The 18,186-nt window shown below is 52.9% G+C and overlaps 1 protein-coding gene across 4 annotated transcripts; it reads left to right on the forward strand.

The window, feature by feature from the left end:
* Positions 1-74: 74 nt before the first annotated feature.
* On the forward strand, positions 75-13,592 carry ADCK1 (aarF domain containing kinase 1). 4 transcript variants are annotated; one of them, XM_073638141.1, is made up of 10 exons: positions 75-519; positions 584-667; positions 1,079-1,282; positions 1,710-1,868; positions 2,038-2,196; positions 5,758-5,874; positions 8,816-8,965; positions 9,041-9,238; positions 11,736-11,929; positions 13,269-13,592. In XM_073638141.1, exons 1-10 carry the CDS (start codon positions 385-387, stop codon positions 13,438-13,440), a joined length of 1,572 nt encoding a protein of 523 aa, XP_073494242.1. In that variant the 5' UTR covers positions 75-384; the 3' UTR covers positions 13,441-13,592. The 4 variants fall into 4 exon arrangements, with proteins under 4 accessions (XP_073494242.1, XP_073494244.1, XP_073494243.1 ...); XM_073638143.1 differs by lacking the exon at positions 2,038-2,196; XM_073638142.1 differs by lacking the exon at positions 1,710-1,868.
* Positions 13,593-18,186: the final 4,594 nt, after the last annotated feature.

Consider the following 18,186-nt stretch of genomic DNA (forward strand, 5'->3'; position numbering starts at 1 on the left):
TACGCGCGCCGCCGCCATGATGTCGGAGCTCATCTGACCCCGCCTGTCCCCAGGCTCCTCCCCTCCTTGTACGGACGATGGTGTCTCCCAGCCCCGCCTCCTCTTTGCTTCCAGCGCACTAGGCGGCATCTGAACTACGTGTCCCGGCGTGCACAGAGGCCTGGACTGTACCAAGTGGGTTGTCGGGGAGGTTTTTAAACGGAGGTACAGCGGTAAAGTCAGAGAGTCAGTGAGGTGCCGGCAGATGTGGATCCGTCCGCGCTCTAGCGTTCATCCCCTGTCACGTGACCTGTCAGTGGTGGGAACCTCGTGGCTCCGTCCCGCAGGGTCAGACACGGGAGTGTGCATTGTCCCCTGCGCTGCTCTCAGCGCTCTGCGGCCGGGATGGTGAGAGCCTCGTTCAGACTGGTTTCACTGCTCACTGCAGGTCTGGCCACCTCTGGCTGCGTTATCTATGGGGGGCGCTCCTGGGATCCCGGTGACTTTGGAGTGGTTCGGATCGGCAGAGCGGTGCTGACGGTGAGTGACAGCGGCTGTGTCTGTGTGGGCTGCCATGTGATGACGTCTCCTTCCTGCCTTGCAGACCGCAGCCGTCACCTGGGACTACCTGGTAACGCTCCGCCATGTTCCCCCGGACTCTCAGGAATACGAGGTCGTCAGGTCTCAGGTACAGTGCCGCCCCCGGACGTGGCGGGCCTCCCAGACGTGGCGCAATCCCCCCCCGGATGTGGGGCTCCCACCCCCCAACCCGGACGTGGCGGGTCTCCTCAGACATGGCGGTCTCCTCAGACATGGTGGTCCTCCCTGACGTGCCCCCCCCCCCCAGACGTGGCAGTCCCCCCCCTTCCTGAACGTGGCCGTCTCCTCAGACATGTTGGTCCTCCCAGATGTGGCGGTCCCCACAGACATGGCACCCCCTCCCGGACGTGGCGGTCCCCACAGACATGGCGCCCCTCTACCCCCCCCCCCCCCTGACATGGCGGTCCCCACAGACATGTGAGACATGTCGCCCCCCTCCCCCAGACGTGGCGGTCCCCGTGTGCTCCTCACGTACTTCTTGTACACTGTCTTACCCTAGGTGCACGCTCGCTCTGCCCGCCGCCTGCTGGACCTGTGCTGCGCCAACCGTGGCACCTACATAAAGGTGGGGCAGCACCTGGGGGCTCTGGAGTACCTGCTGCCCCCGGAGTACACCCGCACACTGAGCGTGCTGCACAGCCGTGCCCCGGCCACCCCGCTGCCTGACGTGCTGCACATCATCCAGGAGGAGCTGGGCACGGAGGTACGGAGCTGCGCCCCACCCGTGTCTTATCGCTGCTCCTCATAGATGCACGCGCTTATTATGAGCTGCAATTAATCAGCCACCCACAGATCTGACGGGGCATCAGGACGAGGTCACCGCGTATTAATAACGCTCGCGCTCTACTCAAAGCCGGAGCACGGGCCCGAGATTTATTGCCTCAGATATTGCTGTCTGGAGAGGGAGTGATGAGCGCAAACCGCAGATAAACCTCCAGTGAGGATGAGGCGGGGGCGATAACCAGAGCTGGGGGGCGGGGGGGCCAGTCACAACTGGGGGGGTGACCTGGTCATGCAGCCTGGGGGAGGGGGTCACACATACTGTGGGGGTTGTCACAAGGCCTGGGGGGTTACGTACAGGCTGGCCGTTGCAGCAGGATCCGGCTTCAGTCTGTGGTTTCTCCCTCCAGACTTCGGATCTGTTTGCACAATTTGAGGAGACCCCTCTGGGTGCAGCCTCGTTGGCGCAGGTCCACCGAGCAGTTCTCAGGGATGGTCGGACGGTGGCTGTGAAGGTCCAGCATCCCAAAGTGAGACAGCAGAGTTCCCGGGACATCATGATCATGGAGGTAGGAGAGGTGCATGCTGGGACTCTAGGTTCACATTGGCACCTTGCACAGTGGATCACATTGACCTCTGGGTAGACACTTGTTAAGCCCTTACCCTGGGTCTGTTGCAGACTCATGTTCTATCCGGCGCCGTCACCAGCCTGTGTGACCAGTAATGTCTGCTCTCCAGGTCCTTCTCCGGGCCGTGAAGAAAGTCTTCCCACAGTTCGAGTTCATGTGGTTGGTGGAAGAAGCTAAGAAGAACCTTCCTCGAGAGCTGGACTTCCTGAATGAGGCCCGCAACGCTGAGAAAATGGCGGCTATGGTCCGCAAATTCCCCTTCCTGAGGGTACGAGGGGCTCTGTACGGGGCACACAGATCAACAGAGCACACTCATCCCTGTGTATGGGACTGGTCGTGCCGTAATGACTTGTCTCCAGCAGGTGTCAGTATTGTTACTAACGCCGTGAGCACACGTTCCGTCCTGCGCTGCACAGTACATGTGGATGTTCTGTATGTTGCAGGGGTATTTGGATGTGACTCCAGAGGTCCAGGGAGCGCCCTGGTGCCTGCAGACGTCTGTGACTGGGGGCGGCCATTGTGCTGGCTCCTGTAATGTTTGCTCATTAGTTCTGTTACTTTGTTTCAGATACCTAAATATTTAGATTTCAGAATCCTCAGTGGTTGATACCTTTTATTGGCTAACTGAAAAGATGGTAACAAATTGCAAGCTTTCGAGACTACTCTGGACTCTTCATCAGGCATAGTATACCACAAAATCTGAAGTCACATATTTCTACACAATAAGACACAAAAATAATGTAATAGGTAAGACATGTGATGGAAAGCAGAGTTATTATAGAAGAGATAAACAGTTCTGGCTATAAATATTTTAGCAGTTAATAGATAAGGAGTGTGAAGGTTTTATTGTCCTGTGACTAGGTCCAGTGTTATGATGGCCTTACAAGTCTTAGGGGCACATTCCTTAGTTGATGTAGAATGACATAAATCCATACGACACATTCATTCCTGCTCTGAAAGTGTCAAAGGTCACCATCAGTTTATATTCTGAGATTCTTCTTTCTCTTTGAGATTTGAAGTTACCTTTTAATACCAGTAATTTCATGTCTTTGATGCTGTGATCAGGGGAACAAAAATGCTTGGCTACAGGTAGATCTATTCTTTTTTTCTTTTATTATGTGGCGATGATGATTCATCCTTGTCCTAAGTTTTTGCCCTGTCTCCCCTACATGAAGACCCCCAGCTGGACATTTTGTACATATAATTAAGTACACTACATTAGATGTGATACAGCTGAACGTGCCTGGGATCTTATAGTCCTGATGTGAATTGAGGATCTTTATCTTGTCTGTGGTCATTATAAATGGACAGGTTTTACATTTTTTCTGGTTGATAACAGGGAGCTTCTGACAATGATGCTTCTTAGATTTGGGGGCTGCCTGAAACAGAAGTGGGGGGGTCTGGTCTGGAAATATGGATTGTAATCGGGCATCTTCTTGTAGTAAGGGTTGCAGTTTCCGTGCAGCTCTCCTTAGCGCCTCCAGATTTGGATTATAGGTGACTAGTAGAGGCACCTGGTTGCTTTCTTGTTTGGTTTTGTAATGTAGGAGATGATTCCTTGATATTCTGGTGGCTCTTGTAATCTGGTTCTCAATTGTTCTTGGATGGTGGCCCTGATTCAAAAAGGTCTTTCTGAGGCCACCAAGGTGTTTGTCTTTATCCATAGGGTTGGGACATATCAGATTGTATCCGATGGCTTGGCCGTAGACAATAGAGTTTATACAAACAGTTACAAAACAAAGCCAAAACCTGACAATTTGGAGAACCACTCCATTCCAGACACAGAAGCATCTAACTGTGTCATCAATCTCTCAGATTATACACCCAACAAAGCGGAGCTGACCGTGCTTTCTAGGGGACTCTCATTTTATCCTACTAAGGCCCTGGATAAAACTGAACTCTGTAGTGATATGGAAAATTATTTCAGGAGACTGCGCCTGAGGGAATACTTCAGTGCTACAGAAGATTCAGAACCCACCGGAACTGAAGGAAAAGGGATCTTAACTACCAAGAAGAGGTCAGATTGGATACCTCCACCCGGACGAAACCCTCATTTGGATACATATATAGAATCCTTCAGACATGTGATAAAATCCACCATCTTAGACACAAACAGGAGACAAGCATCCAACATCAGTGCCCAGGAGAAAAAGGCCATACAATCTATGGAAACCAACAAAGAAATCATCATCATTAAACCTGCTGACAAGGGTGGTGCAATAGTGATGATGAACACATGAAAGAAGCAAACAGACAACTGATGGACACCCGCTACTACCAAAAACTGGAGTCTGACCCTACACAGGACTATTACAAGGAACTAAACAAGTTGGTATCGTGTCTGCCTGACGAATCCATAAGAGCCGATGACCTGATACCAGAGAGCCCAAGAATAGGGACATTCTATATGCTCCCCAAAATCCACAAATGTGGAAATCCAGGAAGACCAATTATTTCATGTGTGGGCTCCTTACTGAGCAAGTTTCTGGATGGGTAGAGAGTGTTCTTAAACCCCCTGGTAAAGAGTACACCCAGCTACATTCAGGACACGACGGACCTACTGAATAAACTATCAGCAGTAAGTCCTCTACCAGAAGGAACCATCCGGCCACCATGAATGTGCAATCGTTGTACTCTAATATCCCACACCAGGATGGATTAAATGCCTGCAAAATCTTCATAGAAAATACAGGAATTGATGCTGATTCTGTGGTCAAATTTGCAAAATTCATCCTCACCCACAATTACTTTGAATTTGATAACATACAGTACAGACGAATTTTGGACACACCTTCTCATTTAAAGATTTTTCTATATTTTCTTGACTATGAAAATTGTACATTCACACTGAAGGCGCTAAGGAGAGCTGCACGGAAACTACAACCCTTACTACAAAAAGATGGCCGATTACAATCCATATTCCCAGACCCCCCACTTCTGTGTTTCAGGCAGCCCCCAAATCTAAGAAGCATCATTGTCGGAAGCTCCCTGTCATCTCCACCAGCTACAGGAACCTTTCCTTGCAACCAGAAAAATGTAAAACCTGTCCATGTATAACGACCACCGACAAGATGATGATACCCAACTCACATCAGGACTATAAGATCCCAGGCACGTTCAGCTGTATCACATCTAATGTAGTGTACTCAATTATATGTACCAAATGTCCAGCTGGGGGTCTCTATGTAGGGGAGACAGGGCAAAAACTTAGGACAAGGATGAATCCTCATCACCACACAATAAAAGAAAAAAAGAATAGATCTACCTGTAGCCAAGCATTTGTTCCCCTGATCACAGCATCAAAGACATGAAATTACTGGTATTAAAAGGTAACTTCAAATCTCAAAGAGAGAGAAGAATCTCAGAATATAAACTGATGGTGACCTTTGACACTTTCAGAGCAGGAATGAATGTGTCGTATGTATTTATGTCATTCTACATCAACTAAGGAATGTGCCTCTCAGACTTGTGAGGCCATCATAACACTGGACCTAGTCACAGGACAATAAAACCTTCACACTCCTTATCTATTAACTGCTAAAATATTTTATAGCCAGAACTGGATATCTGTTCCATAATAACTCTGGTTTCCATCACCTGTCTTATCTATTGCATTATTTTTGTGTCTTATTGTGTAGAAATATGTAACTTCAGATTTTGTGGTATACTAGCCTGATGAAGAGACCTGCGTAGTCTCGAAAGCTTGCAATTTGTTACCATCTTTTCAGTTAGCCATTAAAAGGTATCAACCACTGAGGACTCTCAAATCGAAATATTTTTCTAGCTACTGACTAACACGGTACAAGAATATATATTTTCCCTATTTCAGATACCTAAAATTCACTGGGACGTGAGCACAGAGCGGGTCCTGGTGATGGAGTACGTGGAGGGCGGGCAGGCCAATGACCTGCACTACATGGAGAGAAACGGCATCGATGTGAATCAAGTAATGAGCTGCTTTGCTCCAGTCATCAAGGGTTAATAATCGCCTGCAGTCAGTGACTGTGTCTGCGGCGTCACCAGGAGCCTGTGAGGCTGTAATTACCATGTTATAAGCAGGCTCCCGTCGTCCTCTGCGTGGAATCTCCCCGTCCTACGACCTCCCTCTGCGTGGAGTCTCCCCGTCCTACGACCTCCCTCTGCGTGGAGTCTCCCCGTCCTACGACCTCCCTCTGCGTGGAGTCTCCCCGTCCTACGACCTCCCTCTGCGTGGAGTCTCCCCGTCCTACGACCTCTGCGTGGAATATCCCCGTCCTACGAACTCCCTCTGCGTGGAGTCTCCCCGTCCTATGACCTCCTCTGCGTGGAATATCCCCGTCCTACGAACTCCCTCTGCGTGGAGTCTCCCCGTCCTACGACCTCCTCTGCGTGGAATATCCCCGTCCTACGAACTCCTCTGCGTGGAGTCTCCCCGTCCTATGACCTCCCTCTGCGTGGAGTCTCCCCGTCCTACGACCTCCCTCTGCGTGGAGTCTCCCCGTCCTACGACCTCCCTCTGCGTGGAGTCTCCCCGTCCTACGACCTCCCTCTGCGTGGAGTCTCCCCGTCCTACGACCTCCCTCTGCGTGGAGTCTCCCCGTCCTACGACCTCCCTCTGCGTGGAGTCTCCCCGTCCTACGACCTCCCTCTGCGTGGAGTCTCCCCGTCCTACGACCTCCCTCTGCGTGGAGTCTCCCCGTCCTACGACCTCTCTGCGTGGAGTCTCCCCGTCCTACGACCTCTCTCTGCGTGGAGTCTCCCCGTCCTACGACCTCCCCCTGCGTGGAGTCTCCCCGTCCTACGACCTCCTCTGCGTGGAATATCCCCGTCCTACGACCTCCTCTGCGTGGAGTCTCCCCGTCCTACGACCTCCTCTGCGTGGAGTCTCCCCGTCCTACGACCTCTTCTGCGTGGAGTCTCCCCGTCCTACGACCTCTTCTGCGTGGAGTCTCCCCGTCCTACGACCTCTTCTGCGTGGAGTCTCCCCGTCCTATGACCTCCTCTGCCCCGTCCTCCGACCTCCTCTGCCTGGAGTCTCCCCGTCCTCTGACCTCCTCTGCCTGGAGTCTCCCCGTCCTCCGACCTCCTCTGCCTGGAGTCTCCCCGTCCTATGACCTCCTCTGCCTGGAGTCTCCCCGTCCTATGACCTCCTCTGCCTGGAGTCTCCCCGTCCTATGACCTCCTCTGCCTGGAGTCTCCCCGTCCTACGACCTCCTCTGCCTGGAGTCTCCCCGTCCTACGACCTCCTCTGCCTGGAGTCTCCCCGTCCTACGACCTCCTCTGCCTGGAATCTCCCCGTCCTACGACCTCCTCTGCCTGGAATCTCCCCGTCCTACGACCTCCTCTGCCTGGAATCTCTCCGTCCTACGACCTCCTCTGCCTGGAGTCTCCCCGTCCTACGACCTCCTCTGCCTGGAGTCTCCCTGTCCTACGACCTCCTCTGCGTGGAGTCTCCCCGTCCTACGACCTCCTCTGCGTGGAGTCTCCCCGTCCTACGACCTCCTCTGCGTGGAGTCTCCCCGTCCTACGACCTCCTCTGCGTGGAGTCTCCCCGTCCTACGACCTCCTCTGCGTGGAGTCTCCCCGTCCTACGACCTCCTCTGCGTGGAGTCTCCCCGTCCTACGACCTCCTCTGCGTGGAGTCTCCCCGTCCTTTGACCTCCTCTGCCTGGAGTCTCCCCGTCCTATGACCTCCTCTGCCTGGAGTCTCCCCGTCCTATGACCTCCTCTGCCTGGAGTCTCCCCGTCCTATGACCTCCTCTGCCTGGAGTCTCCCCGTCCTATGACCTCCTCTGCCTGGAGTCTCCCCATCCTACGACCTCCTCTGCCCCGTCCTCCTCTGCCTGGAATCTCCCTGTCCTACGACCTACTCTGCCCCGATCTACGACCTCCTCTGCCTGGAGTCTCCCCGTCCTACGACCTCCTCTGCCCCGCACCACAGCCTTTCCTGCTCACCGCTGACTCCCACGTGGCTGTGCTGTGGTTTCACCTGTTTTTCGGTTGTTTTTCCTGGTCCCTGTAGTTTAGAGGGAACCTGGGCAGTAGCAGAAGGGGGCATCGGACTAACGGCTATTATCCCCCAAATCACCGAGCTGCAAATATACACAACAGACACGTCATTCCTGCTAGAACTGACAGCGAAGAGCAACACGTCCCTGACTGGTGACACCTAGTGGTCACACTTTGCATATATGTCTAGAGGGAACAACAGAGGAGCAGAAAGATAGCAAAAGACGCTAGGACTGTAACATCAAGAAGAAAAGCGCTCAAGAAACAGACATGTCAGGAGGGGTGTCACTACCGGGGCGGGGCTGACAACCGCTCACACACCACATACAGGCGGGTTGTCAGCAGTAATAGATGAGGAGCTGGTGCCAGAGTATAAGGGGTGTGGTTTCATGTGTGATGTCACTACTGGGGTGGGGCTGACAACCCCTCACACACCACATACAGGTGGGTTGTCAGCATTAATCGATGAGGAGCTGGTGCCAGAGTATAAGGGGTGTGGTCTAATGTGTGATGTCACTACTGGGGCGGGGCTGACAACCCCTCACACACCACGTACAGGCGGGTTGTCAGCATTAATGGATGAGGAGCTGGTGCCAGAGTATAAGGGGTGTGGTCTCATGTGTGATGTCACTACTGGGGCGGGGCTGACAACCCCTCACACACCACATACAGGCAGGGTGTCAGCAGTAATCGATGAGGAGTTGGTGCTGGAGTATAAGGGGTGTGGTCTCATGTGTGATGTCATCACCAGGGGGTGGGGCTGACAACCCCTCACACATGTATACAGGCTGGTTGTCAGCAGCAGTAGCTGACTCCTGTCCTCCTCCCATTGGTGCAGGTTTTCTCCTGTAGACATGAGTGATGATTGCGGCCGTACAATCCAGTCTCATTATTTCCAGGTCTCTCGGGCTCTGGGAAAGCTGTACAGTGAAATGATTTTTGTGCATGGATTTGTGCATTGCGACCCCCACCCTGGAAATGTTTTGATCCGACGTAGAGAAGGCAGCAGAAGCCCCGAGATCGTTTTGCTGGATCATGGACTGTACCAGGTGCAGTAATGGGGGGCGCTGTACTCCGCTCCTGTTCTATTCATTCATGACTGATATCAGCATCTCTCCCTACAGGAACTGACTGACAACTTCCGCCTGAACTACTGTCACCTGTGGCAAGCGCTGATCTCTGCGGACATGACAGGAATCCGCATTTATAGCCAGCGCTTAGGGGCCGGAGAGTTGTACGCGCTCTTTGCTTGTGTGCTGACTGCCCGCTCCTGGGACTCAGTAACCCGCGGCATTGATCGTGGTGCTGTCAGCGCAGAAGAGGTGAGGAGTCCTGTACAGACCGCGGGGGCGACCTGCGAGCAGACCACGGGGGGGGGGGGCAACCTGCGCGCAGACCACGGGGGCGTGACTGCGCAGACCACGGGGGGGCGACCTGCGCGCAGACCACGGGGGCGACCTGCGCTCAGATCACGGGGGCGACCTGCGCGCAGACCACGGGCGGCGCGACCTGTTCTCAGACCACGGGGGCGACCTGCGCACAGACCACGGGGGCGACCTGCACACAGACCACAGGGGGGGGTTGACTTGCGCTCAGACCACGGGGACGACCTGCCCACAGACCATGGGGGGCAACCTGCGCTCAGACCACGGGGGGGGGCGACCTGCGCTCAGACCACGGGGGGGGGCGACCTGCGCTCAGACAGCGGGGGGTGACCTGCGCACAGACCACGGGGGGAGGGGGGGCGACCTGCACGCGGACCAAGGGGGGCGACCTGTGCTTAGACCACGCAGAGCGCTGACTAAACCTCTGCCCTGGTAGGAAACCCTGCCAGTCGGGTGCAGTGTCCCATCTAATGCAGCGCTGCTCTCGCTGTCGCATCCATCGCTGCCGGCAGCTGCTTCAGAGCGCTGCTGGTGATAACGTGTAATTAGTTGTGTCTGTAATTAGCGGCTTGTTCTGTGTGGGACATGGGGGTGTAACCAGAGAATGCAGGAACTGTAACCCTTTCCTAACCAGGGAGTCTTAGCTGCTAGAAGCAGTGGCGCCAAGACTTAGTCATGGCCGAAAGTGTTGGCACCCTTGAAATTGTTGCAGAAAATGGAAGTTTTTCTTTCAGGCAATTATCACAATTCCATATATTTTGTTATACGCGTTGTGAAGACCCAGGGTCTTCTGCAGGCCGTGTTTATTTCCTTTGTGTGTATTGGAACAACACGAAAAAACGGAGAAAAAAAAGGCAAATTGGAGATAATTTCACACAAAACTGCAAAAATGGTCTGGACAAAATTGTTGCCCCCTCCTTAATATTTGGTTGCGCCCTTTGTAATAAATAACTGCAATCAGTCGCTTCCTATAACCATCAGCTTCTTACTCTTCTCAGCTGGGATCTTGGACTCTTCTTACAATCTGCTCCAGGTCTCCTATGTGAAGACGTCTTCTCCAACAGCAATTGTAAGATCTCTCCACAGGTGATCAATGAGATTTAGATCCGGACTCATTGCTGTCACTTCAGAACTCTCCAGCGCTTTGCTTCCATCCATTTCTAGGGGCTTCTTGCAGTATGTTTGGGGTCATTGTCCTGCAGAAGACCCATAACCTAGGACACAAACCAAGCTTTCTGACACTACATTGCCACCCAAAATCCTTTGGTAATCTTCAGATTTCATGATTCCTTGCACACAGTCAAGGCACCCAGTGCCAGAGGCAGCAGAACAACCCGAAAACCTCTGTGACCCTCCACCGTATCTGACTGTAGGTACTGTGTTTTTTTTTTCTAAATTGTAGGCCTCATTCCGTTCTCGGTAAACAGTAGAATGATGTACTTTACAAAAAAGCTCTATCTTCGTCTCATCTGTCCACAAGACATTTTCCCAGAAGGATTTTGGCTTACTCACGTACCTTTTGGCAATCTGCAGTTTAGCTTTTTTATGTGTCTGTGTCAGCAGTGGGGTCATCCTGGGTCTCCTGCCATAGCGCTTCATTTCATTCACATGTGGACGGATAATTCGTGCGGACACTGATGCACCCTGAGACTGCAGGACAGCTTGGATTTTTTTGGGGCTTATCCACCATCCGGACTATCCTGCGTTACAAACTTTCATGAATTTTTCTCTGCCGTCCATGTCCAGGGAGATTAGGTGCAGTGCCACGGGCTGTAAACTTCTTGATTATGTTGCGCACTGTGGACAAAGGAACATCAAGATCTCTGGAGATGGACTTGTAACCTTGAGATTGTTAATATTGTTCAACAATTTTAATTTTGAAGTCCTCAGACAGTTCTCTTCTCCTCTTTCTGTTCTCCATGCTTAGTGTGGCACACACACACAATATGCAAAGATCGAGTCAACCTCTCCCTTTTTATCTGGTTTCAGGTGTGATTTTCATATTGCCCACACCTATTACTTGCCACAGGTGAGTGTGAACGAGCATCACATGCTGGAAACAAAGTTGCTTACCTACAATTTTGGAAATGTGCCAGCAGCTTTGTCCGGCCCACTTTTGATGTTTGTGTCCAATTTGCCTTTTTTTCTGTGTGTTTTTTTTTTGTGTTGCTCCAATACACACAAAGAAAATAAACATGTGTATAACATAACTTGTGTAATTGTGATAATTGTCTGAGAGAAATACTTCATTTTCTGGAACAATTTCAAGGGTGCCAACACTTTTTGGGCCATGACTGTATACAGCTGTGGTGTTTGTCTGCCTGTGCCATTGTGCACTCCTTACTGTCTCCTGCACTTTCACCTGTCTCTTGTGTTATGACCCATCTCCTGCCCCGTCTTTTTCACCTGTCTCGTGCGGTCTTCCTCTCTTTAGGCAAAGGAGATCCGCAGTAACGCCGCGGCGTACCTTCCTCAGATCAGCCAGCTGCTCTCCAGCGTCCCACGTCAGATGCTTCTGCTGCTAAAAACCAATGACCTCCTGCGGGGAATCGAGACGGCTCTTCACACTGATGCGGGTGCTAGCTCCTTCCTCAGCATGTCTCGTTGCTGTGTCCGGGCTCTCGCTAGGTAAGATGGCTCTTGTTTTGACAATGACTGGCCTGGACCATAGAGCAGCAGCAGCGTACATGTGGGCAGGAGGGTCTGTAATCACAGCGTGTGCTCATCCAGTCCTGGGATGGTGCAGTAGTCATCTCTGTGCCTTCTGTACTCAGTCACTAATTACAGGGAACTTGTGCTATTTCTTCTAATTGTTCGACAAATTATACGAGAGGCAGGAGAATGTCTCAGGATGAGCAGGCAGCTCCCGGCAGCCGCCATTTCTCTTAGAATCACTCGTTCATTCCAACCAAGTATGTGAGATGTCTGTAGATTGTCCACCGAGCCTGAAGGGTGGATGGCCATCACTCCCTATCAGGTCAGACTTCCATTGACTGCCCCATTTCAGGACCCTCATGGGACCAAGGATCTACTGTACAATCCGAACACTAGATTAAGCCCCTTAGACCGCAGTTATCAACCACTATAAAAGGGAATTTTAATACACAAGAAGTCCCCTATATGTATTAGGCCGGGGCAGATGAGCGTATGGACAAACTGCCAAGTTTCATCCACAAACCTTGGATGATTGTCATCTGCAAGGGATTTTTTTGTTTTGTTTTGTTTTTTTTACAGCTGAGTGATGTCTGTTTCATGCATCTACATGGACATGATCAGATGGCTTCCTAGCTTAATAATGGAAATGCATCTGTAAAAATCAGATGCCGCTCAGTTGTTCTATGCAGGGTTTTATGTTTTCACTTATCCATAGACTTCAGTGGTCATGTCTGATCTGAAAGAGAATGGTGCATTTATTTGTATTTATTTTACTCCCTTATATAGCGCCATTAATTCTACAGCACTTTACATACATTATAGTCACTGTCCCCATTGGGGCTCGCAATCTAGATTACCTATCAGGATGTCTTTGAAGTGTGGGAGAAAACCGGAGGAAATCCGCACAAACACGGGGAGAACATACAAACTCCTTGCAGATCTTATCCTTGGTGGGATTTGAACCCTGGGCTCCAAAGCTACAATGCTAACCACTGAGCCACCGTGCTGCATGCTACGATTTATCTCGCATGGACACTGAGTCCGTGTGAGAACTCAGCCGTGTGGACGACCCTGCTGGGCTGCTCTGGTCGGTGTCCGGTCTGATCTGTACTCGGACAGCACCGTCTGTATTACCTGCTTAAGCCTTTTTTCCCAGGCCTGGATGCATTGGGGGGATTAGTGCTGAGGGTCACGTGCTGCTGCTCAGTACTGAGCGGGCCCATACTGAGTACAATGTGTAGAGCCTGGGCCGGTCCTCTCTGATGGTTCATCTTGAATGACATGATCTTTATTCTTCCTGTCTTCTCTGCAGACATCACAGGATGACGGCCTCCTCCCTGTGGTCCTCTGCCCGCATCTCCATGTCAGAGTCGCTTCTTCTGGGCCAGCTGCAGCTGTACGAGCTCTTCCTCTGGGCACGGTCCTCCTCGGTGGGGCACTGGCTGATTTGTCTTGTGCACTGGATATCTCACTCCTTATACTGACTCTTGTGTTAGGCCTGAATGACCACAAGACGCAATGGACCGTACTCCCTTGTCACTCCCAGAAACCACGGAGACTTCGATCCAACTTACGGGAGACTTGGGCACTGTTTATTACGGCTGCCATTCTGCTATATGAAAAGAACTAGAGAACAGCTGTTTAAGGTCCTCTATATAAGCACAACTCCACCAGACACTCTGCAGAGGTGATCAGCTCTGAGTGTGGTACAGTAATTATCTCTTTTCACCACAAGGTGGTGCTTGAGGCTTAAAGCTCTGATCACCTGACAGTGGAAATGCCCAGAAGACCAGGATGTCGCTGAGGCCCCTCCAGACCGCTCATGATATGTTGGGTCTCCTCTCCTGGATCTGACCCGTGTATTGTCGGGTCTCCTCGCCTGGATCTCACCCGTGTATTGTCAGGTCTCCTCGCCTGGATCTCACCCGTGTATTGTCAGGTCTCCTCGCCTGGATCTGACCCGTGTATTGTCAGGTCTCCTCGCCTGGATCTCACCCGTGTATTGTCGGGTCTCCTCGCCTGGATCTGACCCGTGTATTGTCGGGTCTCCTCGCCTGGATCTGACCCGTGTATTGTCGGGTCTCCTCGCCTGGATCTGACCCGTGTATTGTCGGGTCTCCTCGCCTGGATCTGACCCGTGTATTGTCGGGTCTCCTCGCCTGGATCTCACCCGTGTATTGTCGGGTCTCCTCGCCTGGATCTGACCCGTGTATTGTCGGGTCTCCTCGCCTGGATCTGACCCGTGTATTGTCGGGTCTCCTCGCCTGGATCTGACCCGTGTATTGTCGGGTCTCCTCGCCTGGATCTCACCCGTGTATTGTCGGGTCTCCTCGCCTGGATCTGACCCGTGTATTGTCGGGTCTCCTCGCCTGGATCTCACCCGTGTATTGTCGGGTCTCCTCGCCTGGATCTGACCCGTGTATTGTCGGGTCTCCTCGCCTGGATCTGACCCGTGTATTGTCGGGTCTCCTCGCCTGGATCTCACCCGTGTATTGTCGGGTCTCCTCGCCTGGATCTCACCCGTGTATTGTCGGGTCTCCTCGCCTGGATCTCACCCGTGTATTGTCGGGTCTCCTCGCCTGGATCTCACCCGTGTATTGTCGGGTCTCCTCGCCTGGATCTCACCCGTGTATTGTCGGGTCTCCTCGCCTGGATCTCACCCGTGTATTGTCGGGTCTCCTCGCCTGGATCTCACCCGTGTATTGTCGGGTCTCCTCGCCTGGATCTCACCCGTGTATTGTCGGGTCTCCTCGCCTGGATCTCACCCGTGTATTGTCGGGTCTCCTCGCCTGGATCTCACCCGTGTATTGTCGGGTCTCCTCGCCTGGATCTCACCCGTGTATTGTCGGGTCTCCTCGCCTGGATCTCACCCGTGTATTGTCGGGTCTCCTCGCCTGGATCTTCAACCGTGTATTGTCGGGTCTCCTCGCCTGGATCTCACCCGTGTATTGTCGGGTCTCCTCGCCTGGATCTTCAACCGTGTATTGTCGGGTCTCCTCGCCTGGATCTCACCCGTGTATTGTCGGGTCTCCTCGCCTGGATCCTACCCGTGTATTGTCGGGTCTCCTTGCCTGGATCCCGGGTGTGCTGTTTTATCACACAGGATTCAGGGATGTCTCGGTTCAGGGAGTGGCTATCTTCTGGCTATTCTCAACTCTAATTCTGATTTTTGTGTACAAAGCCACCATACACGTTTTAGCCTTATGATGCCCTATGACACCGGCGCCTATAGCCAGCCACCTATATTAGGTACACCCAACTACAGATGGACTGAGAGAAGGGACATCACCGACTGCTAGCTCTTAGGACAAAAATGACCCTAGAACCTCACACCAGGAGACGTCCTAGTGATGCCACTACTAAACCAGAACCCATCTGTGCATTTCCTGGCTCTTAGGGCTTTATAGTCAGCAGAACCATGAGACGGAGCCTGGACGTGTCGGGCCAGGGCCTGACATTTACTGATGGTATTAAATGGTGGTATCCAGAGGTCCGTGACTCTTCTCTCCTCTGTACAGAATACCAGAGACAATGATGTAGCAATGAGGGCCCTGCACAACAGACCAGGATATGAGTGAGCAAGACTGTCAGCACTCTCACTATGTCACCTTGTAATCTGGGGTCTCGTGTGCAGCAGTGCACTCTCATGTCGCCCCTTATCCTGCAGTCTCATCAATATGCTGCAGAGATCCCTGGATCCTGGGGACCTATCCGTATGCTAAAGAGCGCTCTCATGTTGCCCTGGATCCTGGGGTCTCACCAGTATACTGCAGAGCGTTCTCATGTCGCCCTGGGGTCTCATCAGTGTGCTGCAGATCTCTCTCGTGTTGTCCCCCTGGATCCTGTGGTCTCATCAGTGTGCTGCAGATCTCTCTCGTGTTGTCCCCCTGGATCCCGGGATCTCATCAGTGTGCTGCAGATCTCTCTCGTGTTGTTCCCCTGGACCCCGGGGTCTCATGAGTGTGCTGCAGATCTCTAGTGTTGTTCCCCTGGACCCCGGGGTCTCATCAGTGTGCTGCAGATCTCTAGTGTTGTCCCCCTGGATCCTGTGGTCTCATCAGTGTGCTGCAGATCTCTCTCGTGTTGTTCCCCTGGACCCCGGGGTCTCATGAGTGTGCTGCAGATCTCTAGTGTTGTTCCCCTGGACCCCGGGGTCTCATCAGTGTGCTGCAGATCTCTAGTGTTGTCCCCCTGGATCCTGTGGTCTCATCAGTGTGCTGCAGATCTCTCTCGTGTTGTCCCCCGGGGTCTCATGAGTGTGCTGCAGATCTCTCTCGTGTTGTTCCCCTGGATCCCGGGGTCTCATCAGTGTGCTGCAGATCTCTCTCGTATTGTCCCCCTGGATCCCGGGATCTCATCAGTGTGCTGGAGATCTCTCTCGTGTTGTTCCCCTGGATCCCGGGGTCTCATCAGTGTGCTGGAGATCTCTCTCGTGTTGTCCCCCTGGATCCCAGGATCTCATCAGTGTGCTGCAGATCTCACTACTATTGTCCCCCTGGATCCCGGGGTCTCATCAGTGTGCTGCAGATCTCTCTCGTATTGTCCCCCTGGATCCCGGGATCTCATCAGTGTGCTGGAGATCTCTCTCGTGTTGTTCCCCTGGATCCCGGGGTCTCATCAGTGTGCTGCAGATCTCTCTCGTATTGTCCCCCTGGATCTCATCAGTGTGCTGCAGATCTCTCTCGTATTGTCCCCCTGGATCCTGTGGTCTCATCAGTGTGCTGCAGATCTCTCTCGTGTTGTTCCCCTGGATCCCGGGGTCTCATCAGTGTGCTGCAGATTTCTCTCGTGTTGTCCCCCAGGGTCTCATGAGTGTGCTTCAGATCTCTCTCGTGTTGTTCCCCTGGATCCCTGGGTCTCATCAGTGTGCTGCAGATCTCTAGTGTTGTCCCCCTGGATCCTGTGGTCTCATGAGTGTGCTGCAGATCTCTCTCGTGTTGTCCCCCGGGGTCTCATGAGTGTGCTGCAGATCTCTCTCGTGTTGTTCCCCTGGATCCCGGGATCTCATCAGTGTGCTGCAGATCTCTAGTGTTGTCCCCCAGGGTCTCATGAGTGTGCTTCAGATCTCTCTCGTGTTGTTCCCCTGGATCCCGGGGTCTCATCAGTGTGCTGCAGATCTCTAGTGTTGTCCCCCTGGATCCTGTGGTCTCATCAGTGTGCTGCAGATCTCTCTCTTGTTGTCCCCCGGGGTCTCATGAGTGTGCTGCAGATCTCTCTCGTGTTGTTCCCCTGGATCCCGGGATCTCATCAGTGTGCTGCAGATCTCTCTCGTAATGTCCCCCGGGATCTCATCAGTGTGCTGGAGATCTCTCTCGTGTTGTTCCCCTGGATCCCGGGGTCTCATCAGTGTGCTGGAGATCTCTCTCGTGTTGTCCCCCTGGATCCCAGGATCTCATCAGTGTGCTGCAGATCTCACTCGTATTGTCCCCCTGGATCCCGGGGTCTCATCAGTGTGCTGCAGATCTCTCTCGTATTGTCCCCCTGGATCCCGGGATCTCATCAGTGTGCTGGAGATCTCTCTCGTGTTGTTCCCCTGGATCCCGGGGTCTCATCAGTGTGCTGCAGATCTCTCTCGTATTGTCCCCCGGGATCTCATCAGTGTGCTGCAGATCTCTCTCGTGTTGTTCCCCTGGATCCCGGGGTCTCATCAGTGTGCTGTAGATCTCTCTCGTATTGTCCCCCTGGATCCCGGGGTCTCATCAGTGTGCTGCAGATCTCTCTCGTGTTGGATCCCGGGGTCTCATCAGTGTGCTGCAGATCTCTCTCGTGTTGGATCCCGGGGTCTCATCAGTGTGCTGCAGATCTCTCTCGTGTTGGATCCCGGGGTCTCATCAGTGTGCTGCAGATCTCTCTCGTGTTGGATCCCGGGGTCTCATCAGTGTGCTGCAGATCTCTCTCGTGTTGGATCCCGGGGTCTCTTCAGTGTGCTGCAGATCTCTCTCGTATTGTCCCCCTGGATCCCGGGGTCTCATCAGTGTGCTGCAGATCTCTCTCGTATTGTCCCCCTGGATCCCGGGGTCTCATCAGTGTGCTGCAGATCTCTCTCGTGTTGGATCCCGGGGTCTCTTCAGTGTGCTGCAGATCTCTCTCGTATTGTCCCCCTGGATCCCGGGGTCTCATCAGTGTGCTGCAGATCTCTCTCGTGTTGTTCCCCTGGATCCCGGGGTCTCTTCAGTGTGCAGCAGAGCTCTCAGCATGTGCTCCTGACCTAAATCTGAGGGTCACTGAGC

The sequence above is a fragment of the Phyllobates terribilis genome, unplaced genomic scaffold (assembly GCF_046119375.1).
Source record: "Phyllobates terribilis strain yellow unplaced genomic scaffold, ASM4611937v1 Scaffold_7__3_contigs__length_470593459, whole genome shotgun sequence".
NCBI classification, from domain to species: domain Eukaryota; kingdom Metazoa; phylum Chordata; class Amphibia; order Anura; family Dendrobatidae; genus Phyllobates; species Phyllobates terribilis.

Coding starts and splice junctions, on each gene's coding strand:
- ADCK1 (XM_073638141.1), top strand. CDS start 385: ATGGTGAGAGCCTCGTTCAGACTGGTTTCACTGCTCACTGCAGGTCTG. Junction 1,869..2,037: donor GGGACATCATGATCATGGAG/GTAGGAGAGGTG, acceptor TCTGCTCTCCAG/GTCCTTCTCCGGGCCGTGAA. Junction 11,930..13,268: donor TGTGTCCGGGCTCTCGCTAG/GTAAGATGGCTC, acceptor TCTTCTCTGCAG/ACATCACAGGATGACGGCCT.